At 47.5% G+C, this 25321-nt stretch overlaps 3 protein-coding genes across 7 annotated transcripts; 2 read left to right on the forward strand and 1 right to left on the reverse strand.

The window, feature by feature from the left end:
* Positions 1-974: 974 nt before the first annotated feature.
* Positions 975-11077, reverse strand: CD3E (CD3e molecule). Of its 4 annotated transcripts, none has more exons than XM_033006887.2 (8): positions 10663-11077; positions 6637-6746; positions 5164-5184; positions 4844-4864; positions 4097-4294; positions 3181-3333; positions 2017-2063; positions 975-1657 (listed from the first exon to the last, which is right to left on the reverse strand). In XM_033006887.2, the coding sequence occupies exons 2-8, from the start codon at positions 6683-6685 to the stop codon at positions 1601-1603; spliced, it is 546 nt and encodes a 181-aa protein (XP_032862778.1). In that variant the 5' UTR covers positions 6686-6746; positions 10663-11077; the 3' UTR covers positions 975-1600. The 4 variants fall into 4 exon arrangements, with proteins under 4 accessions (XP_032862778.1, XP_032862567.1, XP_032862702.1 ...); XM_033006676.2 differs by lacking the exon at positions 10663-11077 and adding an exon at positions 9952-10040; XM_033006811.2 differs by lacking the exon at positions 10663-11077 and adding an exon at positions 7816-7903.
* On the forward strand, positions 9963-15830 carry MPZL2 (myelin protein zero like 2). Of its 2 annotated transcripts, none has more exons than XM_009965522.3 (6): positions 9963-10268; positions 12439-12605; positions 12913-13123; positions 13374-13518; positions 13980-14067; positions 14642-15830. In XM_009965522.3, the coding sequence occupies exons 1-5, from the start codon at positions 10214-10216 to the stop codon at positions 14038-14040; spliced, it is 639 nt and encodes a 212-aa protein (XP_009963824.1). In that variant the 5' UTR covers positions 9963-10213; the 3' UTR covers positions 14041-14067; positions 14642-15830. The 2 variants fall into 2 exon arrangements, with proteins under 2 accessions (XP_009963824.1, XP_032862372.1); XM_033006481.2 differs by having other exon boundaries at positions 9964-10268; positions 14579-15830.
* A 171-nt stretch (positions 15831-16001) lies between these two features.
* MPZL3 (myelin protein zero like 3) lies at positions 16002-24647 on the forward strand. The gene is made up of 6 exons (XM_042800511.1): positions 16002-16178; positions 17415-17581; positions 18569-18779; positions 19419-19584; positions 20406-20469; positions 23473-24647. Exons 1-6 carry the CDS (start codon positions 16109-16111, stop codon positions 23497-23499), a joined length of 705 nt encoding a protein of 234 aa, XP_042656445.1. The 5' UTR covers positions 16002-16108; the 3' UTR covers positions 23500-24647.
* Positions 24648-25321: the final 674 nt, after the last annotated feature.

Genomic DNA, 25321 nt, shown 5'->3' on the forward strand with positions numbered 1-25321 from the left:
GTTGTCCCGCTCCCAGCCTGGCACAGCCTCCTCCCAAACGCCCGGTAGGCTGCTGCAAGGTGAGTCAACACAGACCCACAGGAGCTCAAACTGTCTTGGATTACTCCTGCCCTGGGAACTGCCCTTAACAAGAACTGTTCTTCTTTAACAGAGACAAAAACACAGGGGAAATCTTTTCCAGTGCATACCTGGGGGTGCTCTCTCCCATTTTATTAATAGATTACAGTTTCTAAATGTATATTAAAAGTTAAAATTGATCTTTACCAATGGCAAAGAAGCCCTCCATCTCAAATTACAGAGCTGAAATGGGGAGAGAAAGGGCAGCAGCAAAGGACAAATCACAAGAATCTCAAAGAGCAATAGCTCTGGAAAATTAAACTCTACCAGCAAAGGTACCCTTAGGGTGCAACGCACTTAATGCGTTTATCCTATTCTACACTATAGAGTATCAGTACAAATGGTGTCCATGATGTCTCTGAGATGAGGACAGCCTAGCAAAAGGGTCTGATGCTCTCTTGGATTTTGTGGGTCCCGGGCTTTGTCTCTGTGGCCCCAATGCATTAGTTTCAATTCCAGTGAACAAGCTTAGTCCTGAGTGAACAGTCTTAGTCCTGAGGCCGAGCCAAAGGGTCTCAGTTCCAGTCTGGCAAACATGAAAATCCCTGTTGTGCTGTTTCAGTCAGACTGCAAAGTTGATACTCATTGCAAAGTCAGGGCTCAAATCTTAGCTGAGATATCTAAGAGCCCCACTATTTAATATCATCATAGATTTAAGCCAAGCACTTAAATTTCCTAATAGGAGTCTTTACAGATGGCTTGGGAAGATGCCAGATCCTCATGTGACCCTGCGAGGATGTTCTGCCGAAGCTCTGAAACATAAAGGTCGCTGGATGCAAAGTGGTACTCAGTCCCACTCATTTCCTACAGAAGAAGAAGGGCTGGAGGATGTACAGGTCAGTCTGCATGTACTGTTAGAAGTGCTTCTCTTTTTTTTTTTTTTTTTTAAGGGAAAACTGTTCTTTTTGACTGGAATATTTACATTCAAAGCAATGGCTTTTCTATGAAAATGTACTATTTTGTTTTTAATATGCTGACTGCCTCTGTTCCTTTTGTTCCAATCCTGGGCAGCAAAATCAAGATAGGCTGTGAACATGAGAGCAGGGCAAGGTCAGAGGCCAGTCACTCTGAAAAGGACCCACTCTTTGCCCACTAGCCACCCAGGGAGGCACAGGGAGTGAGCAGAGGCACTCAGGGTGAAGATTAAATGGGAGGAAAAACCAGAGCACGCAACTGGAACAGAGAGACAAGTGTGAGGGAAAAGGAGGCCGGGAACCACAAGTGAGGCTGCAGTGCTTTAATGAGAAGGAAATCTGCTCTTGCCAATGTGCTCATTTGCTTCTTTTTCCTAATGTCAAACTGAAGGCTGAAGGAGCACATCAGGCTGGGACAGAGGACAGCAGCAGGGTGTCTGTCCTGTGTAGCTGCCTGGCTTACCCCAAAACGCCTGGGCCTCAGCAGGCCTGCAGAGAACGGGTGCCAAGCTGGGCAGAAGCACTTAGCCCCTCTGCTGCTGTTTTCCAGCCCGCCATTTGTGGGAATTTCAGAAGCCCCTGGATTCCAGGCCTGCATACACTTCCCGCTGGCCTTTCCGGATGGGCTGTGGGAACAGCAGAGATGTTAGCTCGGGAATCTGTATTAACTTACCCTCAAACAATGCCAGGGTCTCAATCCACAGAGTAGGTGGAGAGAAACACAACTGAAGGAGCAGATGTAGTGCTGCTCTGGTAGGCTGCACAGGGCACCAGAAGCTGCAGTTCTGCTCCCAACTCCCGGCGGCAGCACCAGGAGAAGGGGCTCCACCCTCACCACCTTTTTTCCTCCACTCCCAGGAAAGCTTGGCTGTTGATGGGATGCTTCTTCAAAGGAGCAAAATGGATAAATACTACAGCTTCCCAGCTCTGGCTATCCCTCCCACCGCCAGCAAAGAAATATGGAAAAAATGCAGGTACTCCATACCTCATAGTCTGGGTTTGGAACAGGGGGAGGACGCTGCATCTTCTGGCCTGCAACAGAGGCAAAGAGAGGTCATCCTTGGTGATAATTCATACAACACAGCACGAGGGGCTTTCATGGAGATGATCTCAGGGTAGTGTGTAACATGGGTCAACCTGCATGGCTTTGTTATGGCATGTCATGTTATGTTTCCCCCACGCCATGCCAAAACCCAGTTGCTGCAAGCTGGAGGCTTTGTGATCATTTAGGAGGAGGAAATCTGCTTTCTTTTAGAAAGGGTAAATTTATAGCTTTCCCGGTTGTGAAGAAATACTTGAAAGCAGGAAGGCCCCATAAGCACAGGGCCAGGCTACAGCTCCACAGTATGGATACCAGCTCTATACTCCTTTGCCTCAGCAAGCTGCACAGGCATGAACACATCCCCACATTTCTGTTGAACCCAGCACACAGCATGCACACTAAGTACACAACAGGGAATTCAGACTTGCTGAGAGATTTATATCAGCTTTGTGGAGGTGAGGGGAAAAGTGACAACAATCTGCACAAATCCTGGCTGGAGAGCACCCACGGTACTTGTCTGACAGGCAGTCTCCTGGTACAAATGTCACCATCGGCACTTCTTGAGCAAGTCTGAACCAGCATCGTGAGGTCAGCGCCCTGCATCACTCTACCCTGGCATTTGTAACCCATGAGCTCCACTGCTGGACCCACTGGGCCCAAACCTTGGCCTCAGAAGCCAGAAGTTCAAATTTATAGTTTCAATAACACCATGATTGCTAACCGCACGTCCTGTGTGCGGGCCCAATTCTTGGTCTTTGACTGCCCAAGAAAGCAGCCGAGTGGTCCAGGGCGAGGCTGGGTTTGCAGCTACACTTGCAAGCTGAGCATCTGCCAGAGTTTGCTTCAGTCTAGAGTCAACACTGCTGCACAGCAGCCTGTGAAATGGTTCCCTATGGGCAAGAAGCCTTTTACACAACATGGCAGCTGCACCCATCCCATGCAAGACGGCAGCCCAGAGCAACAGACGTGGCGAGAAGGAGCGCTGTTTGGCCAGGCCTTGGAGGCTTGGGGGGAAGAGAGGAGGCTCTGCCGATCAGCAGGAGCAAATGCTCAATGTAGTGCTTAGTGGACGTTGTGGAGAGCAGAGACGCCTGAAATGGCTCTTACCTCGTGGCCGACTGCCAGCACCAGCGCTCGCTCTCCCCTTCCTGTCTTTGCTGAAGTAATAGACCAGAATCAGCACCCCGAAGGTGATGAGAAGATCTGCAGCGATGATCCCTGTCACTGCCAAGGCGTCCAGCTCCTCACAGTTTGCGCACACTGCCAGGAGAGATGAAGGACGCTCAGAGACAGGCACCCTTCCCTTCCAGCAAGGAGAGTCCACCTCACTCATCTGCGCAGTGCTAGCAGGAAAGACACAGTTCTGGGTGGGAAGGAGAAAAGGGCAAACAGAAAGGAAGGGGGACAGCACAGACCCTGCCATTTCAGTCTGCAAACACACCCAGCCAGGGTGCTGGTGTTGTGCACCCTCCTTCACGACCCTCTGCTGTTTGCACAGCCGGTGTCAGAAGGTGCAAAACATCTCCTAGGATCATTGCCCCCTCAGCCTGGGATGGGCTCTAAGTCCTGAATGCAGAGCAGTTGCCCAAATTTCAAATGGCTCAGAGGTTTAAATTGCTCTGTCAGGGTGGGGCTAATCTGCTCCTCATTGATGGGTCACAGAAGCCGGGCTGTGTGCTCCAGATGGGAGGCTTCCACTCTGCAAGGTAAGAAATGCCTCTGGCCTTTGTGACAGACATTACTCTTGCCTCACAGCATGGCAGAAGCGATGTACAAGAGATTGCCTGCTGTGTATGTGGGAACCATTGAGATGCAGGCAGCCTGAGGACAGAAGAAGGGAAAGGCACAGAGAGCAGGGAGATTCTTTTTGCTAACAATGTGCTCTGGGACTCTTTTACCACCCACACAGACCAGGAAGGTCCTCAGCAGAATCTCATTCACCCAGCCCAACAGCTCTGAAAATCATATCTCAGCTTCTAATATCTGTCACTGGAACGTGTAGACCGCGTGCTTTTTTGCTCACCTCTGGCATTCAGGTACATTTCATGCTTCTTGACACTGGACGAACAACTCACGCTGGCAGGAGAGCTGTCGTGATTCTCTATAACGTACTTCCTCTCTTTGAAGGTTTGTTTTGTTCCAGCTAACTCCCAGTCTATGCTGCCTTCAGTCAAGGGACAGGTGATTGTCACCGTGGTTCCAGAAATCTCCACCAGGAATTCTTTAGTGGGAGATAGGCCCACAAGAAGGGAAACCAGCATTACAAATGGCTTCTGAGCAGGCTTCCCTGCCCACCCTTGATCCCACCGTGACAGTTTGCTCTGTGAAATCTTTGATTTCATGCTGTAATGAAAAGTCCCTGTGTATGTGTCTTCTGCATGCATGTTTTCCTTCAGTTTTTCGCAACACTAAACAGTATCAAAGTAAACAGTTTGCAACACTAAACAGTATCAAAATGCCATCAGAATGTTCAACTTTATGTCAGAAAGCCTGGCCACCTGCCTTTCATCATTCTGTTTATCCATATGCTTGCTGGTCTCTGCAAATGGCCAACTCTGCTTGGAGACCACTAACAGTAATTAGGGGCAACTCATAGCTGATTTTTCTGATTGGTGATGGCAGTAGCAATTAACAAACAGGAGATTTTTTTCCTCCTAAAATGCCGCTTGACCTCAAATGTTTCTCTTCAGCCTTTTAGTTGTCACCTATGAGGCATCTGCACACTTTCTATCATGCTAAATAGGTAAGAATTCTAGTAAAATACACTTACCCTCCTCTGCTTCGGTATCACCTACAAAGGAGAGAATAGTAAGTGGTTAACAATTCAGCCTGCTATTACGTTACTGCTTGTTGCTGTTGGAAAATGCCCACCCTTGCTTGGGGATCACTACTAATAATTAGGGACAATGCACAACAGCCAATTTTTCAATTCAGTGAGATCAGTAACAATTAATGAACAGGAAATTTTTCCTATCCCGCAATATCTGCAAAATTCAAATACTTCTATTTGACTTTTAGTCCTCACTTGTGAGACATAGCTGTTTTCTTTATCATACTAAATAGTTAAAAATGCTGGTAGAATGCACTTACCCTCCTGAGCTGCGGTGCCAACTACAAAAGAAAGAATAATAAGCATTATGTAATTTAGCTACTGATATCAGACACCTTTTCTACTTCAAGGATATCTTTTCTGAACTCAGCTTCTTGACAGAGGTGTTTATACTCCTATATTTGTGTTAAAGGCATTAGAAGCATTCTGTTAGCTGAGACAGGATGTTGTTTTGAAATGAAGGCTTTTCCTCTGGAAGCCATTTGTAGCAGAGACAAATGCAGAATGGAAATCTGAATAATTTTCTGACCCGGTTTAGAAAAAGGGTTATTGAAAGCTGTACACCTAACAATTTTGCTTTATCATCATGGACCAAAGCCTGCTGGAAAATCGTGCCTGGTTTTTGCAGTAAGAACCAGTGTCCTCTGCAAGAGTGTACTCACTGGAGGATTGGACCCTGATGTTTTATTTAATGTTGTAAAGCAGTTTGTCTATATGATCTTTCTCTCTTGGAAGGAAATAAGTAGTTCCACTGAAGTCTCTGCAGCTGGAATATTATAGGAACAGTTTTTAGGAGGTCCGAATCAGACTTGTGATTTGCTTTAAAGACATTTGTCCATAGAAAGCAACATAAGTAAATAAAAGAAGGACCTGCATTCATGTATTCAGCGCTGTTGTCTCATCCCAGATAATGCTTGCTTTACAACAGGAGTTACTTGTAACAAAATTGTAGATTTGAAACTCCACAGGCAAAGGACTTGGCTGGAGAGAAGGTGATCTGATGCTTTTTTCTTTATACAAGATAAATTCAAATTTGAAAAAAGAACAGGCCATTGCTGAACCAAATGTTTTCAGTCTTCTCAAATAATAACAGTTGGTATTTGCAGCATGTTGGCAGAGTAGCTATATTATTGCAGTATCTTTTAATTATCTTTCAAACTTATCTCTCATTGTTAACAGCTTCTTCATAGTCTTTACAGATACTCTGCACTTCATCCTCCACCCGCTTTCTAAATGTTGGGCAGTTCACACTGGTAACATGGAAATTGCTACCGCTCCCGTGATATCGCAGTGAACCTGAAGTTATTTACCCGTGATCACAAAACGGTTTAAGAAAAGTGCATGAACAAAGCATAAAAATAAAATTTAAACCACAGAACCTTACAGTTCACACCGCTGCAGAAAGCAGTGCATCAGGCTCCGACCCTGCCGCATGAAGTTTGGAGACCAGGTGTCTTAGTGAATCAGCTCGTAAGCAACAATTTGCTAGGAGCCTTCGGTTCTTTTCTGTAGCCTGAGAGGGTTGGATTCCCGTTTCTCTGTCCCGGCAACCTGTGCTCTGAGGGGAGTGCTCGCTCTGGAGAGCAGCGGCTCCGCAGGCACCGTACGTGCCAGTTGCAGATGTGGCTGCAGGTACTCTGCAAACACAGCCGCACGCCCCTGTGCTTTCTCCCCCGCAGCCCCCAGGCAGCCGCCCTTCGGGTCCCGGGGGGCTTCTGGCCAGCTGTACTCACCCCCACATAGCAGGAGCCCCAGGAGAGGCAGGGCCCGCTCCAGCCTCATCCTTGTGTTCCTCCTCCTCTTGCTCTTCTCTACCACATCAGATTGTCACCACTGAGGCTGGCTGCGAGGGATGAAAGAACACAATGGCTTTTCAAGTTCTTGCTTACAAGAAAGAGGCCCGAGATTTTTTCCCAGAATTGTGTACGGCAAGGAACTGAGCAGTGCTGGGGAGACTCACTGTTTCCAGCGAAACCTGCGAGCAGCTAAGAAAGCAACGGAACACATATGATAAAATAAGCCCGTGTCAGGAAGTGCAGAGGCTCAAAATGTCTTCACGGAACGTCATTGACAGCAAGGGGTGGCTGCTCTGCCCCAGCCCAGTTCAAGTCTGGGGAGACCTGTTGTAGCTGCCCTAGGAGCAGCAGGAGAGATAAATGAGCCTGGGTTCGATTTGCCATCGGGATCTTCCTAACAACTTTTCAAAGCGAGTGTTTCTGAAGTTCAAACTCCTGCAAGCAACATAACATAGGAGGGAATAAACAAAGGAACCAGAAACACTACGAGAACACCTAGAGACACAGTACCGTCAGCAGAAATGAGCCTGTAAGTGCCAGGCTGTAAAACCTGGGGGTTTTAGTCTCTGATGATGCCATCTGGACTCCACTTTTGTTATTTCGCTCTAGCACAACCCATTTATTCCTCCCGCCTCTTCAAGAGCAGCGCTTGCCAGCTCCTCATCCATGCTCTCCTCTGCACACATGCTGACGGCGAGGAGCGCAGCGAGGGCGGTGGCTAAGCACAGCAGCCCCGGCTGCAAGCCTCTGGCCCGGAGCGATGTGCTCAGTGACATCCCCTCCCGTTCGGAGGGAACCTGCTTAACTGTGGTGCTGTTTCTCTTCAGTCTCAACAGGAGACCGCAAAAGCAATTCAATGTTTTCATGCAGCCTTCGTACTCATGTTACGAATTGCACCGCCAATAAAATCAGCTTTATTTCTTTAAATCCCTTTTATGTCTGGCTACCTACCAGTCTAGCAGCCCTCGCAAAAGGTGAATGCGAGGGGGAAGGCTAAGGCTGTTTGGAGAAAGCCCCTGTCTGACGAGCTGCCAAAAGCAGAAGGGAAGATGGAGAAGCGAAGCCGTGCCGAAAGCCTGAGACACCCCTCCCGGCCCAGCCAGGAGTTGTACAGACCCTGTGCTGGGACGCCTCCGCCACCGGCCCACGCCGGCGCTTCGCAGGGTCTCTTCTGGCATCGCCTCGCAGCACCCTGCCTTCCCCGGGGCTCGCAAACACGAGTGGCAGCGGCCTGGCCCCACTAGAGGGGGCTCCTGCCCCGTCCCGCGTGTGGTGGCTCGGGAGGGAGCGTGTTTTGGGGGGCTTCCCCCAGGGCTGCCGAGCTGCCTCTCGGCCTGTGGGAGCGGTGGGGATTTGAGGGCGCACGTCCGAAGCAGACGCCGCAAAGCCAGCCCAGCTCCTGCCTCCCTCCGCCGCCCTTCCACACGCCACACGCTTCTCAAGGGTCCCCTCCCCAGGCGCCTGGAGGGATGGAGCTGGCTTCTGGCTCCTTCCCAGAGCCCACCATCTAATGACACGGCTAATCACAACGTCGTGGCCCCTTATTTCATTTATTGAGGTGCTCTCTTTAGCTCTCAGACCTTTCTTTTACCTATTTCTGTTTCAAAATGAAAAATGAGAGCATCGATGTTACTGGTAGGTGTGCTAAGGACATGGTCTTCTCTTAACAGTTGGAGTCAGCATGTTTTGAAACGAGGTATTGAAGGTTAATAAAAGTCTGCAAGTAAAGATCAGAACAGACCCTCATCCCAGTCCTGCGCGTTACACAGATGTGGTCTGCAGTGAGAGCCAGTAGCGCTGCTGCACAGCCGGAGGGGCCAAAGGGCAGCTACAACGAGAAACACGCTTGTCCTGCCGGACTCTGCACGGGCTGTCTGAGGGTAAGAAGTTCCTGCTGTGCAGACAGTCTTAGGAGGTGGCAGCAAACTGGCTGCTGAGCGCTGCCTTACAGGTACTTGAAACAAAATCTGAAAAGTATCCTCTGTTTGCAAAACAAACAAACCAGAATCCCCAGCCTGATAAATGTTTATGCTGGCGATGAAAGAAATGGACATGGTGTTTTGGGATAGTAACTCGGTGGAAATCTGGGGAGATACAATGATGAAGCGTTAACACAGGGCCAAATTATTCCCGTGAAAATAGAGATATCTGGCATCTCAGAGCTATTAGCAGAGACATGCTAGCAGAGACAAGATTCTCAGTGCTGTTCTGTGGACAATCCATGAGACTGATGGCCTCGGTGCTTTTTTACATTGCCAACCTTGTAAGTTGAATTTTAGAAGTTAAAAATAAATTCAGTACTCTCCTCAGAAGTTGCCTCAAGAATGTAACAACAGCAAATGGGAGGAGAGAGTCCTGTTGCTGTCCTCTTTCCACCAAAACCTTGCTCTGGCCCGTTGTGACATGCTCTCAGTGTGTCCCAGGTAATCCAAACCATCCCAATCGGAGTCCACACTGCTGCACAGCGAGAGTGCCCTCACTCTGCTCCTTAGCTCTGAGCTGAAGGGAGCCCTTCAAACCACTCAGAGCTTAGGGCATCTTCCCCGTCCCTGCCTTGGCACCATTGCAAGGAAAATTAGTATCAGTCACAACAAAAGCTTGTAACCCAGGATGGCTTTAACACAGCCACAGCCAGCAGCTGGTTCTGCTGTTAAAGTGATTTATGGTCTTCGAATGCAAACCTCCTTGTTTTGCCAACGCATCTGCACGGCTCAGTACCGTGCTCTCACAACTGCCATGTGCCACCAGGAAAATACTTCGTGTCTCGCTGAGTTTTGCCAGTACCTTGCGCTGCTTGTTAGGCACGGTGGGGTATCCCTGGCTGAGCCTGGGCTACCACTGGGCCGGACTCACATCCAGCATAATTGTGTTTAGACTTTTCCAAGAACTTTGCAAGCACGAGCTAATGCGGTCTCCCAGGTCTTCTGTGGGATGGCTGCAACCAAGTAACTTTATAATGGTCATTTTACTGTAGGTGTCTGTGTTTCAGTAGGACATTTCCATCCTCTGGATGGGTGCCCCAACTGCTGCCAGACTGTTTTGGGTTGATTTTTTTGGATTGTTTGCAGGGTGTTGCCAAACAAACGGCCCTCATTCCTTCAGGCTATCTATAAACACCTTCAGGCAAATTTTCTTTTAGGAACAAAATTACCTCCCACAAGAGGGGAGTGGTTTCAGGTAGAAGCTGGGAGGAGGGATGATTGCAACACAAAAGAGCAAAGGAATATGGGAAGTAGAAGAAATTAATCTTACCTTGAAAATCTCCCTGTTTTACCCAGAGAAGTGAGTTGTGCTGGCCGCACCTTGCCTTTCAGTGTGAGGGCAGGGAGTGCTCTCTGACTCACGCAGGAAGGAGGACTCACATTGCCTTGCAGGCCAAGCTGAGAGAAAGGAATTTGCTCTACTGTGCTGGGAAGGCTTTGAGAAACTCATCTTTCATCCGGTTATCAAGAACCTGAAACGAATTTCTCTTTCCAGGATTGTTCAACCTGTGGCGTACGGACTTGTCTTCCCAATGCATGGCCCCAACTTGCTGGGTGCTGTGCTCTTCCTTGGGGTACGGCTCCGAGGTAAGGAAACCTGGTACTGTCTGGCCTCAGTTGCCATCTTGACTTTCCTCTTCTAGTTCCTTAATTATTGTCCTCATTAAGGCAGCGACTCTATAGGAGTCTCAGATACTTGTTGTGGACGGTTGCTTTATTCTTTTGGTCCGGGGGTTTGCTGCAAGTCACACGCAGTGATTGAGTTTCTTCGACAAACAGGTTTAGGTGTGTTCAAGCGGAGGAATAACACTGATCTCATTCTGAGCTCTGATTACACATCTTTTCCTCCTGCCAGGAATCTGGACTTTACTCCTAGAAGTTTTTTTCCACTGTCTTTGTTACTAGACAATCAGAGATTGTTAAGCAGCACTCAGTTTTGAACCTTTACACAGCAATGATTCCAGACTGACAATAGACTCACCTGAATTTTCAGTGGTTTATATCAGTACAGCTGGACTCCAAGAACACTATGTCCTCCTTTCCCAAACTCATCAGCACACGGATATGCTCCGTAATCTGTCTTGAAAAAGGTATTTTATACTGATTTCCAACAGTTGCTTTTTAAAAGGCGTTTAAAATTAAAAGATTTGACACCAAATCTTTGGATGAGAAACGTGATCTCTGCCAGTTAAGTTTTTCAAATGTGAACACCTTCAATGTTTTGGCATTTCAAATATTTTCTCCTTCGAGAAAATAAATTATTTGGCAAGGAAGTCTTTGGTTGTAAATTATTTCCAAGTACAGGAAATGTATTGATTGTCTTTGTAATAAAGCCATACTTTACAACCCTTGATAAGCTTTTTTTTTTGCTTGAATCACGGTGGGGCGAGGTAACTCATCTTCCTAAAGTGACAGGAAATTATTAATATTTTCTTTTTCTGCTGGGTTAGTTTGACCAGTGAGGAAATGGAAAGTAAGGGGAGCACATGATCAGGAACAGGGAGGACTCTGCCCTTCAGCAGCAGCAAGTTTTTCAGCTGAGCACTGCTGTTTGGCGGAAACTACCCCACTAACTCAGGGAGCTAAAGCAGTCAGGCAAGCAGCACAGTGATTGTGGGGAAAAAAAGGCAAGAACTTACAGCACCACTGTTTTGGTGGCACCAATCTGCCCGAGCGATTGAACTCTGTCTGGAATGGCAGGGCAAGCCAGAGGACAACTGGGGCTCAGACGTGAGAGTTATCCTCTTCAGCAACCCTTTGGTTTTCCTATTTCTCAGTTTTCTTCTTTCTGTGCCTTGATGCTCTCTTGCCGACCGTGTCTCAGGGTAGCATCAACTTAGCGATGCTAACTTATTTTTAAAGCAGCAGCTGTGGTGGTTTGGTTAACAGAGGATGTTTCTTTGACAAACAAATGCTTACAGATTTCCCTTGAGGATTTCCTGTAGAGTTCCTCAGCCTGACTACATTTGACTGTGGTTGTCCAGCTGGGCTATTAACCTCCTTGCAGACACTTCTTACATCAATAAGAGCAGTTTTCACCATAGTGTGCATGACACTCAGGCTGATAACACAAAGTGTAAGAAGGAAAGGTTTAGCATGGGCAATAGCAATTGTTTATTGAGGTTCAACAGCCCTACTTGAAAGGGCAGGACTGCTTTTCTGAAGAAATCTGCTTCGGGGGAATTGAGTGCTGTAGAGTGTAATCACTTGTGAAAATGTGACCAGGACAATCACATGAAAAGTTATATGGTATCTTTAGTGCCAGTCAGGAGCAAGTCAGTATTTAAGGAGGGGTGGCACTTACAACAGCACTGCACCTCCTAGATGTCAAGTTTGCTCATAGCTGAAAAGAGAAATCCCCCCTCCCACCCCAAACAAAGTCTATTGTCTCTATGGGTAAGTCGTTCTCAGTGGGCCTTTCTCAGATATGTAAGCATTTAACTGCAGCCACAAAACCACAAAGAAGGCACTGTATCAGCAGTTCAGATGAATGCAAACTCCCTTGAAACCAGCATTGTGCAGCTTGCACATCAACTGACAAAATCCATGAAGCACAAGGGATGGATCTCTTGGATTCTGGATACACAGGATCACCCACCTCAATAATTACATCTCTGTGCTTGTGAATGTCAGGTTAAACATTGATGGAGATAGATAAGGCAGGCTCCTGCATAAGCTAAATGCAGATAAGGAAAAGTGATGTTTACTCCTAGACAGTAGTTTTCTTTACCTCTAACCCCTGCTGTTTTCCCTGCAGCACTGTGGCCTGTGGCAGCCGTGGAAGTTCACACTTCCAGGGAGGTAGATGCTGTGAACGGCACTAACCTGCGGTTAAAATGCACCTTTTCCAGCAGCAGCCCTATTAGCCAGCATCTGTCAGTGACCTGGAACTTCCAGCCCGAGGACCTGAGCTCTCATGAGCCAGTGAGTGAGACCTTCATGCTCCACTTCATTGATGCACACTTGCCCAAACAAATCAGCCCCAAGGCCCGGCACTGGCTAAGCCCAGTGACTGCAAAAATTCCAGGCGCGGGCATGGGCAGGCACGGCTGAAACGCGCAAGGCACTATTTTTTGAAATGGCCTGAGTTCATCTGAGAGAGCCTGGGCCAACACAGCTCTCCCCAGCTTAGGCCATATGCCTCTGCTGGTGCCTCTCCACCTTCACATGCTGCTTCTATCACAGAGCCCCCCCAGTGCGTAGGAATGACAGCTTCCTCCATGTCTTGTAGGTATTTTATTACCTGAAGGAGCCCTACAAGCTTTCTGCTGGACGGTTTAAAGAGCGAGTCACCTGGGATGGGAATATTGAGCGTAATGACGTTTCCATCGTTATCTGGAATTTGCAGCCCACCGACAATGGGACGTTCACCTGCCAGGTGAAGAACCCACCAGATGTTGACGGCACAATTGGTGAAGTGCGTCTCAGAGTTGTGCAGAAAGGTGAGAGGCCAAGAACCCCACCAGAGGTCATGTGAATTTAGCCAGTGCGAAACATTGGCATGTCTTTCGCCACATTTGGGAAAAGATATGGAAGAAAAAGGGTTCTAAAGAGAAAGCATGAGGATAGTTAATGGATACAAAGAAAAAGGAGCCTGAGGAAAGGTTATATTCATGCATAGAGGTTCCCAGCCTCATACCAAGAGCCTTCTGTGTGTCCCTCATGCTTATTTCTCTGTTTCTCACCATGCAGTGCATTTCTCAGAAATCCACTTCTTGGCGGTGGCCATCGGATCTGCTTGTGTTCTGATGATCATTGTGGTGACAATTGTGATTATCTGTCGACACCATCGGAAGAAAGTTCAGGAAAAGAGGATCGAGGTGGCAGACGCTGAACTGTAAGGACAGAGGAGAGAGAGAAAGGTTTCTGGGAAAGCTTGTCAAATATCTCTTTGTAGCTATTCTGAATCATTGGCCTGGACCCTACACTAAGTGTCTACAATGCAAAAGTGCCAGCACAATTAGCAATAATTGGCTGTTTACTTGCAGTCAGAACAGAGCCCCAGGATGAACAAGCTTTAGAGTCCTCATTTTGCTCTTGCCCTTCACAGTGGCTCCTCACTCAGAGAAGGATCCAGCTTTGTGGTGGTAGCTGGCAGGTGATCACTGTTCTTTCCTCCATGAACCTGGCACTGTGGTCATCATGCACGTAGCATGCTTATTATCTTAGCGTATAACTTCTTTTTATATGTTATGTAAGTTATATGTAACTCAGAAGGTGACTCTGCTGCTCAGAATCCGATGTTGTTTTGTTTTGTTTTTTTTTTTTCTTATTTTTTCCCCTTTTTTTTAATGACAGGAGAGAAAAGGAGAATATGAAGATTAGAGAAGAAAAGGAAGCCAGTCCACTAGAAGACTAGAGGTCTTTGATGGTATATACAATGCAGGTATCTATTCCAATATTCTCTAATTACTGCAGACTTTCTAAGACAGTTTTCCTTAGGTATTTTACTTCTATGGCCATGGTAGCCACAAACAGAAACATCTGAGACCACAGTCACACCTTGCTCTTGAGGAACCTTCAGAGGGACTGGCAACTGAACAGGCAGTGGAGACAGAACTGCCTCTTAACTGTAGAAGCAATTTCTCCATCCTGGTGTTGAGGATAATTGGTAGGAAAGCCATTGTTGCTGCTTCCCATTACATGCCTGCTTTGTGGATAAAAATGAATTAATTTCCTTTCACCAGTTTTGAATCTACTTTTTGATTCATTATTGTTTTAAAATTGCTACAGGAAGACTGAAACTGTTTCCAGATTTGCTGGCTTTGGCTGAAACGTTTCAGCATAATTTTACCCACTCAATTTCTGAGGTCAGCAGTTGCCTCTACTGTTTGTGTTTTCAGCAATAATCCTGAGTAATGAATCTGGCTTGTTTTTCTTATAATCTTTCTTCTTAGATACTTCTAAAGCAGATGGTGAAAGCTTGTAATTTTGGATGTTAGAACAAAGCTGTATTACAGATGCCTCGTGCTGCGAGTGTGGTATCCCTGCTCAACCTGAAATTCTTGCAAGGAAAGAGGATGACACGAACAGAAGTTGTATATTTCCTTCACTGGAGCAAAGCAGGAGGAACTTGCCTTAATCTTCACACCTGCAGAATGTGAAGAAGCTGCTCTGAAGATGAGAAAGACTTGAACAAAAGGCAAAGATAGCTGACTGAAGAGAGATTTTCAGAGTGTCTGAGCAGATGCACTCTTGCCCCTTAAAAGTCACAAGGTGCATATGTGTTGCCATATTTTTCCTGCCTCAAACTCCTCTTTGACATCACGGGAAGAAAACTGACTACGTGAGGGATCAGAGGAGCAGCTGGTTGCTACAATGTACTTTCAATCTCTTTGCTGCTTTAAACGAGAAGTGGGAACTTATGCTGTTTCTTATTAGGGATGATGTTTACCAGTGGGTGTGCTTTTCACATGGATCTCTTGCACCTTCAGTAGGCTTTGTAACTGCCGTAGCTGAGGTCACTGCCTTCTGCTGTGCAGCGCACAGCCACTCGCTTTGGCAGCTCCCCTCCTTTCCCCACTCCCGCTCCGCCAGTGCGTCCCAACGCTCCCCTCCTTTCCCCTCGGCTCCCCAGCCCCGCTCCCCTCTTCCCCCCGAGGGAGCTCCCCACCGTCGGGTGGGACGCTCTGACCCCCGCTCAGCAGCCTCACGCCCACCCTTGCAGGCGCCCCAAAGCTTTGGCTGGCAGCGGCTGCTGCGGTCCAAGCGCGGAGGCTGTCCCGGAGCAGGCGATGCTCGGGCGCTGCGCTCTCCTGCTGCCGTCCGGCGTGCGTCCGACGGCCGCCGGCACGGTGTCAGGCTTCCAGCAGCGGCGGCGAGACCCCACGTCCCTCCGGGTGCTGTTTGCCGCCCAGGCGCCCAACAGCACATCTCACCCCCTGCGTTTGATGCGCTCGCATGTGCTCGCTTGGCACGGACCCTCCTTCCCGAGACTTAATCTCTTCAAGGCAAAGGCGGCCCTAAACCACCGAGGCGGCAGAACTGTCACAGTATTTAACCAGCACCAAATCAAAACATCGGCCTGCTTGTTTAAAGAGTATCTTTATGACTTTACAACTCTAATGTAATGTGCTGGCCACATTATCTGTTCGTACGGTTTAATTTCCGACCGTGTGTGTCATAAATAAACGTGCCTGGTGGAGAGCAGTGACAGTGTTATCCAAGTGCTGTGACACGGGAGACGCGCAGCCCTGCTGGGCCCTCGACACCTCAGATGAGGGGCTTTTCTGCCTGAAAAGCACCAAAACCGCAGCCAGCCGGGTGACCCAGAAACCGGCCGGCCGCGGATTTCGGGGTGCGGCCGCTGGACGCGGAGCGGGCAGGCCGAGCCGGGCGGCGGGGAGCGGCCATCTTGGGGCTGCCCCCGCCCTCACCTGCGCTGCCCGCAGGTGAGCCGCCATGTTGCGGCCCTGAGCGGAGCCGGGATGCGGTGCGGCGAGCCGGCGGTGGCCGGCGGTCTGCTCCTCCTTCCGCGGGCGGCCCTGCTTCTGCTCGGTAACGGCGGAGCGAGGGGGGGGGGGGGGTTCCCGCCTCCGGGGGCCGCCGCGGCGGCGGGGAGGGGCGGGACGGGACCTGAGCGCCCCTGCTCTGCTTGCGGCGGGCCCGGCTGGGAGCCCAGCGCGGGAGCCGGGCCGCGGCCGCCCGGGAGGCGGCTCCGAGGCCGGCGGCCAGCGGCCCCCGAAGCGAGGGTGGTTCGCGGGGAGGGGGCGAGCTCGGCGGCTCCGGGAAGGGCCGTTCCGGAGCGGGGGGGGTGCGCTTCGCTGGGCGGCCCCCGCGGAGAGCTCGCTACGGGAGAGGACGGGGGAGCGCTGGAAGCGGCGGGAGGGCTGCCGGGGGGGGGGCGGCTGTGGGGCGCACGAAGGCCCTTCTGCAGGGCACGGCGGGCAGCTGGCAGCCTTCGTTTCCTCGCCCGGCGCTCTGCCCGCTGCTCGCACTCGAGGCGCGGGTGCTTTTGTCCCATCTCTGCTTGCTTTGCTGAGGTCCGGCTGGCTGCGCTCCAGGCTTCGCGGCTTTCAGTTGGTAGCAAAAGGAGCGTGTTGCTGAGACCCCCTGTGTTATGCATTGGTAGCTGTGGAATGGGCGTGCAACGCCAGAAGCTTGCCTGAGAACTGGCACATCTGATTAGAAACAGCAGGGGAGTCAGAACTTAATGCAGAGTATCACCATAATAAATCTTGATAAGCTAGGAGATTCGTGAAAGGGAGGATTTGAACGATGCTCTTGCTGGAAGCTGGGCAGGCTGACCTCATCCCTGGCTGGAGCATTGTGGTGGGCAAACAAGGCAGAAGTTGCAGGCGTTGAAAACAAGAAGTGAGAGTAGTTGCTCTTGCAAGGTGACCCTTGACCCTGTGCATGTGCAAGTCACTGGCTGTATCACTCAGGGCAAGACGCAGAGCCAGAACTGCCTTGAAGTGGTCTAAAGCGGGCACTTTGCAACTCATAAGAGAGCCAGCTGATTTGGTTTCTCAGCTCCTTACCTCCGTATCTAAATATCTGTAGGCTCTTGGTGGTATTCTCCAGATAAATACTTTAATTGGGGCTACTTCCAATCCCACAGAGAATAGGTTAGGGAAGTTGTCTGCTTTTCTTTACATTTCATTATGGGGGTGGTAGTCACTTCTTTGCACTGTGGTTGAGCAGCAGATGCGTTGATACCATTGGGACATCATCACTTCTGCGCCTCGCAGCTAACAAGAATCTAATCCTTGTCTTTTGTGCTTGGTCCATCAGGTGTCTGCAATGCTCTGTCCCTGGAAATTAAAGCAAGCTCTAAAGTACGAGCTTTCATTGGTGAACAAGTAACACTGAAATGCTCATTCACATCTAGTTCACCCATCACTGAGAGCCTGACGGTAGACTGGACATACCGGCCCCTCGCAGGTGGTCAGATGGAGACAGTAAGTGGAGTCTTTTTCTAGTGGAGACTGACCAGGCCTCTGTGCGTGATGAAAACCTGGTATTTTTTCTGTTTGCCTTGCTGTGCTGCTTCTTCGCTTTGGGGTTTGTGACTCTCATCACTGCCTTCTTTCCCATGTGAAATTGCTTTAGTGTTTTTGGGGCAAAAAATACTCGGTGTAAATGCATAATAGCATGATGATGATAAAGTAGATAAACTTTGGGTTTTGACAAAAGTGCTATATTGGATGCTGTAGCTATATATAGAGTGACTGTAAAGCATTTGATTGGTAGCTTTATTGAAGGCAGCTGTACCCTAGTAGTTCTGTCATGCAGTCTACTGCTGATGCATCTTGGAGTGGTAAGAACATGTGTGCAATGACAGTCTGAAGACAAGGATGACAGCCTCTAAGGTTTATAGGCTGCTACTTGCTCTTTCATTAGTAGCATTTTGAAATCTAAGCATAAATACCTAAGTCTGAAAACTCACTGGAAAGCTCTAATTCGGGGTGGAAACAGAAAATGCACATCTTTATATGGATTATCGGTGACTTCTGCTGCCCAAAGAGTTTGAACTCTGAGGAGTGTCCTTGTATCTGGAACAAAAGGGTAGTGCTTGTATGAAGTGAGTTCTGCTCACAGGACAGCAGGAGCAAAAGTACAAGAAACAAAAGGTGAAGAACTGCAGTGTTCTGTCTTGCACCAGGCAAGAAGCCCGGTCTGCTTCTCAAGATCTGCAGAAGGGAACAAGTTGGTCAGAATGGTGATGGTGACATCTGAGGGCTGAGGCTGGTAGATAAAAGCACTGGAGATCAAATGAAATGGGACTGACTCAGAATTTATCAAATAGGAACTTGCAAAGGTCTCCTGTATAAGAAGTATTCTTTGACTTCTTAATGTGTATTCATTTATGTTTGCAATCCAGAAAGTAGTTTGCTTTCTTAGATGAGTCTTTTATTGGCGCAATTATTGTCTTTGCCTCCTTTTAGATTTTTCACTATCAGTCCATTCCATACCCAACGACAGTGGGAAGATTCAAAGACAGGATATCCTGGATTGGGAATGTTGCCAAGGGTGATGCTTCTGTTGCTATCCAAAGCCCAGTGATGAGTGACAATGGGACGTTCATCTGCAGCGTGAAGAATCCTCCAGATGTGTACCATAACATTCCCCAGACGATGCTGATCGTTACGGAGAGGGGTGAGCCTCCATTTCAGCAACATGTCCTCATCTAGGTGTTACAGCTGTGTTGCAGCTTTGTCGGAATCTTAGAAGTCCGAGCGTCACATGTGAAACTGTTTCACGTCCGAATTTCAGCAAGTTACCTCAGCCCTTCTTTCTGAGCTAAATACATCGAGAACTATTGAATTTATTTGGGGCAGGAAGGGACAAAGCAAGCTGTGGTGATAGCAGAAATCAGAAGCCTGCATTTGTTGAGGAATTGTGGTTTCCACATATTGCAGCAGTACGTTTAGGAAATACTGGTCTTAAAATAACTGTCACATCACAAACACGCATTCTTAGTAATATTTAATTTCCTCATCTGCCCTGCGTGTGAGACCTGCCCTGGATTTGCAGCTTAGACACGCAGATAGAACTATGTCGTGACTTGCCTTCCTTTGTATTTTTTGCATGTAAAGCACGCTACCGTGTTGGATGTGTGATAGGAGTCCTACAGATTCAGTGACAAGCTGTTTTAAATCTGCCAGCTCTCTGCTTTATTCATATAAAGGCTGGCAACCTGCATTCTGGATGATATTTGTCACAGAGATTTAAGAAAGCCATATTTTACTTATTTTACTACTGGTACATCTGGGCTGTTCTTTGTCTTTCCCACAGGCCTTTCCTTCCAGCTAACGTCAGCGGTGCTGCTGTCCATTTTAGTATTTCTCCCTTCCATCATTGTGGTCATCCTGCTGTTGGTAAGGATGGGAAGGAAATTTGGTGTGTTAAAGGAGAAAAAAAAACCTGGCTGTAAGAAATCCTCCATCGAAGTGTCTGATGAGTAAGTTCTGGCTGGAACCCCAAGCCTGTGTTTCTACTTTGGCCTGTGTCAACAGGCCAAAGGACAGTTTCTCCACTGTTCTTCATTTCATAGCTCTCACCATCTGCAGTTCGGTCACTGAAAACTACTTCTCCATGAGCATAATTTAGCCACTGCTCAGAAAGCTTTGGAAAAACCCCATATTGGAGCCTAAACTAAGTGCTGAACATGCCCCTTTTTCTGCCATTTGTGTGAGGCCATGGAACTGGAGCAGTTTAGGGTTAGAGAGTCTTTCACTTCTGTAATTGGATTTGTTTCAGCCTAAATCAGCAAGATATTTTGCTTATGTGGGCTTTATGTATTGCATTTTGCTGTGAAGTATCCATAACAGCAAAACAAACCGAATAATGCAAACTGGTTCCCCTGTGGTGGCCTGATCAGAGATGCCAGGTAATGAATGAGCCTTGGAGACTAAATTCCCCTCTGAACTGGAGAGGATTCTGTTCTGGAAAGGTTCAGTGTTGGGAACAGTAAGGTAACACTGCTACTGCTGGAGCTGCACCTGGTTTTGCAATGAATTCAGTAGTACAATTTCTTGCAGAATGGGTTTTTAATACAATCTTCTGATTAGTGTTGTAAGATTTGCCAGCCAAATAGCCACTCTTCTTGTATTCTTCATGGCACTTAAGTGAAATGTCTGCCTTCAGAATAAGGGACCTGACATTCTTTGTTCTTTTGGGGTTTGCTATGCAGAGTGGTAGATGTAGAATTCCTCGTCCATAGGAGATACTCATATGTGTGTTGGGGGAAGAGTCCAATCTAATCCTATGCTTTTTCTGCAGGCCCGAACGTACAGAGACAGAAAACTGCTTGGGGAAACTGAGAAGCTGGTGTCTGAACTGTGTGGTAAGTGAAAGCTGGTGTTTTCATAAGTGGTTTTGTCACCTTCGGTGCTCAGAGGAGGTGCTAAGAGCAGCAGGTAGGGCTTGTCAGAGCACCTCTGGATGTCAAAGAAGTGTCCCAAATGGTCAGGCTTATGCTCCGTGGTGTTTTCTGCATATGGGCTATAGGGGGTGAGAACTGCTGGCCATACTGAATTACTGGTAGGGAAAGTTGTCTTGAGATCCACCAGATTGATTTTTCATTTTACTTCACTGAAATCTGTCATGATTTCAGCTCAGAGGGCAACTGAGCATCACACTTCTGCTCACTCCACCCTTCCCCCCAGCATCGAGAAGGAGAAAATAAGCAAAGGCCCAGGATTTGAGATAGGACAGGGAGGGATGGCTCACCTTTTATGGTCACAGGTGAAAGACAGACTCATTAGGGGAAGAAAAAACCCATAAATTTAATACAGACACTAACACCACCACCACTTAACAGACAAGAGTAGGACAGTGAGAAGCATTACCACATCCTGAGAACATCTCTCCCCACCCTTCCCTTCTTCCCGGGCTCAGCTCTGCTCCCGATATCTCCACCTCCTCCCCGCAGCGGTGCAGGGGCAGGGAATGGGGGGGTGCAGGCAGTGCTGCCACTTCTTTCATCTTCGGGGGGTGGGGTGTGGGGGGAACTTCTGGAACTTCTTCCCCCTTCTTCCAGCGTGGTCCCCCTCTCACAGGAGGTAGTGTTCCACAAACTTTCTCCAACATGAGTCCCTCCCACAGGCTGCATCCCTTCCCGAGCTGCTCTGGCATGGGTCACCCCCGCACGTTGCAGTTCTCCCAGTGCCAAGCTGCAACAGCAGGGGCTGCTTCCTTCCACAGGATCCCAGCCCCCTTTGGGTGCAATCCCCTGCAATAGCATGCCGGTGTTTGCTCCACCATAGCCCTCCATGGGTGACGGGTGGGGCTGCTCTGCCGTCTCACCACAGGATACAGGGGCGTCTCTGCTCTGGCACACCTCCCTCTGCTTTCCTCCTCCGTTATTCCACTGACCTTGGTGTTCACGTAGATGTCGCAACTCCAACTCCTCCTCCCAGGTCCCCTTCTTAAATACATTATCACAGAGGCACAGCCACTGTCGCTAATTGGCTCGGCCTTGGTGCAGAGGTGGCGCTGACTTGGAGCCGGGGGAGCTTCGAGAAGCTTCTCGCAGGGGGTCACAGCTGTAGCCCCCTTCCCTGATGCCAAAAACCTCCACCACTCAGTCAAAGCCAGGACAAAATCAAAGCTGACATGTTAAGATGAAAATTCAGAATTTTAAGTACTAGGTACTGTGCTGTGTAGTTTCTTTAAAGGCTCTGCAAAACCAGTTTTGGGGTTTGACAGTGCTACGGTGGGGAACGGAGGCAGTGATACCTCAATCCACTGTGTTTCTTGCAAAGTTGGTAGTATGAAGTCTTGCCTCTTTTTGGAGATCTTCCTACTTGGAGTGTTTTTGTCACAACATAATCCTGCTAAACTCTTGTGGTTTGTTTGTTTCTGGCTTTTTGTTTGTTTTGTTTTGTGAAGTGGTGGTTGTCTTCTAATTCTGTTTGTTCGCTTGCTACCCTGTCAGCAAGCTTCTGTTAATCAGATGTGTTGTGCTGGAACTACTAAATGTTTTTGCCACCTGCTGTACTTGTTTTGTAAAAAGCAGCCACAGCCGTAAGTGTAGCACATTCCAAAGTCAGCTCACTAATATGCCTAATTTGAGAGTGTTTTCATTTTTTCCTGGTGTCCTACAGAGCAAGCTTACCTCAGATGCACCTTTACATCTTTTATACATGGTCAGGAGGTATGTTAAGGAGGATTTAAATAGGTATTGCTTGATTCACTATTCTAATGTCAGTGATTTCATCTGTACTAAATGCAGACAGGTGTGTGCTGATGGTTTCTATGCTTTATTAAATACAGAATGAAAAGTGGGCAGTTACTCAAGTTACATATGAAATATTTACAATTCTACATAAGACACAGCAGTTACAACACAGCAGTATCACGGAAAAAGAGTTTTGAGAGGTGCAGAAAGCAGAAAATGCTTTATGCAAAAGAGTGAGTTGCCATGGGAGATGGAAAGGCTGTTGCAAGTGACATGCAGGGGAGCAGGGGGGCACCGTTGCTTTACTGCAGGTGAAGAGATGGGGAAGGGATGGGAGACCCAGTTCGGTGAGACAGATGCTGTCAGACAGTTGGAGATTTTAAAAATTGAAAAATGTCTTCTCATCCTTTGAGGGAAGGCAAATCTGAATGGTGTAATCCTGCTGCTTTCATATTGAGCGTCACGTGTTTGGTACTTTGCTCTCTGATATCAGAATATTTAGTTTACCAAGTCTCTGAACATCCTGTCTCACTCCCTTTAATGACTCTACATTTTTGAGGTTTCTGTAGTGCACTTCTTCATGCTTAATATGTTACTGAATAATTAAAATTGCAAAGCCACTGAAAATGTGTTTGGACTTAAAATGGCTGGAAAGTTACTGAGATTTCCCTTATAGAGCTGTTACATTTGAGTCTCTTTCAAGTTGAGAGTTGCAGAGCTGGATTGTGGGGACGCCGTCAAATGATTACTGTGGTTAAAACAATAGACGACGGGGATTTGAAAGTATGTGGTTGCTTGTAGCTGAAAAACAGCTTGTGCTGCACCAGAGCTTCTCTGTAGGGATTGGTGGTGCTTTTTAAGAAGATGGCTGCCTACTCTTTGTGGTTCGCCGTTTGCTGGAGCTTTAGCTGCTACTTCTCTTAATACATGCTGCACATGTTGCTGATACAGTGGCAGTTCGTCTGTGTATCTGTGAGAAGTCAAACAGATTTCGCTGCAAGTGCTTGTAAGACTGCAAGTCCTGTGGCTTATTCAAGCACAGCAGTATTTTGGAAAGCATTTAAGCTCTAGTCCGGAGCCTAGCAGACTCAAAATTTTGTTGAACTCATAACTTGGTTCATGTCTTCATACATAGTCTCAATTTCTCTCTCCATACTCCCTGTCTAGGACACGGATGAGGAAGACCCATACTGATGAAAGACTAGAGCTATGGATAAAGAACAAAATTACAGCACTGAAAATCATGGCTAGATAGGTGTATGAAGTCTGCTGGATACCCAGTTCAGATTGAAGGACCTGCTCGAACATTGGTAGACTGGAAGAATCATGCCAATGGGATAATTCACTTTTATTTAAGCACAAAATAATGATTTTGGGAATCTTTCTAATTTATTGGAAAAAAAAAAATACCTCCTAACCTCACTTCTCCAGTGCCTACAGAAACCTCCGTGCCTACAGCTGTACAGCCTGTTTCCTACCAGCAGTCTGACACTGCATGTTTCTTAGTTTACTTGCAAATTTGTTTCCTTTGTTATTGGTGGCATCCCTCCTTTTCTGTGCCCTTGAATTCCAACTGCCTGAAGCACGGGCTACTCCAGAATGATGTTGGCTCTCTAAGGTGATCATCATGGGGCACCGACAATGTTTTTTTCTCAATTTTTGTGAAACATATTTCTGAGGACGAAAAAATGTTTGATTAGTTGGTATATGACATCCTTTGTCTTGGAGTGAAGAGAACCTACTGCTTTTTAACTATTTCTTGGTTTAATCTGCCACTTAATTACAAGATCACCATTTTGTTCCTACTGTTTTCTGATTCTATTTTTAAGTCACCAACTGCACAGTAGTCTTACCTTACATTGTTGAATTTTATCTTTCCTTCTTTTTTCTTATTATTTGTCCAACAGCTGCATTACTAGGTATATCTCCTTCTACTTGTAGAAGTGAAGCACAATTCATATAAAACTAATCTTTTAAAACCAGAAATGCAAATGGGGACTCTGTATCTGGGGAAACATTAACCCCATCTACCTCAACCATTGACTCAAGCAGTATCCAAAGGAATGATCCGTGTTCAGAAGAACAGCCATGTTCCTCCTCTCTTCTAGGTACCCTTTTAGGGAAACAGCTAAACTGCCTGGGAAGAAAGAGTACTTTCTCTTTCACCCACCTCGTCCAATAGTGATGGCAGAGAGCAGTAGGATTCACGTCTGCTCAGTACCTAACCAGCTGCTGTCTTCTGCTTCCTTTCTGTATGCGGCATTGGTCAAATAGTCTCTTTTTACACGTGTCATAAGTTTACTGTTGACTTTGTGCCGTTACCAATAAATTGCTTTGTTTCATTCTCGGCTCTGGATTCCTTCATTTGGCTAAATATAGTTGAGCTCATAAAGCTGCCGTCCTGAGTTGTCGCTTAGCTGTAGAAACTGTCATATGATGATGGGTCAAGGTGTTCAAGGAACAGATTAAACTCCAAAGGGAACACGTGCTGAGTCCCCCTTTAGCAGCTCTGTGATGGCTGTCAATTACAGGTACGTTGAAGTTCCTGACTGCAAAGCAGATTAGCTGTAGATCTGTGTCTCCAGATAAAGAAATACATTTTTCTCCTGTCTATTAGAAAGTAATATTTAAAAAGCTTTTGCTTCCTGGTGACACAATGTCTCTCCCAACTAAAACTTTCCTGAGAAAGGATGTTGGTGGGACATGCAGTGTAGAAGTGGCTTTGTTGTTCCACTTTCAGCACTAGTACATCACTTGTTCTTTGTGGAAATGAATGACTTGTTCTCTGCAGAATGTTTTCCTTCAACTGTGACTCCTTTGCAAACTGCAGCCTAGATCCTAGGCAGATCTCTTTCTGGTGCAAAGCTAAATTGCCACCTGGAAGCTAATAGCATTCTGGATTGTGAAGGGCACTGAGCATGAATGAGACTTAATTTTCTCTTCCTTTGTGTCCTGGTTTCAGCTGGGATAGAGTTAAGTTTTCTTCTTAGTAGCTGGAATAGCGCTCTGCTTTGGA

The sequence above is a fragment of the Tyto alba genome, unplaced genomic scaffold (genome assembly GCF_018691265.1).
Source record: "Tyto alba isolate M040663 unplaced genomic scaffold, T.alba_DEE_v4.0 Super-Scaffold_32, whole genome shotgun sequence".
Classification (NCBI taxonomy): Eukaryota; Metazoa; Chordata; class Aves; order Strigiformes; family Tytonidae; genus Tyto; species Tyto alba.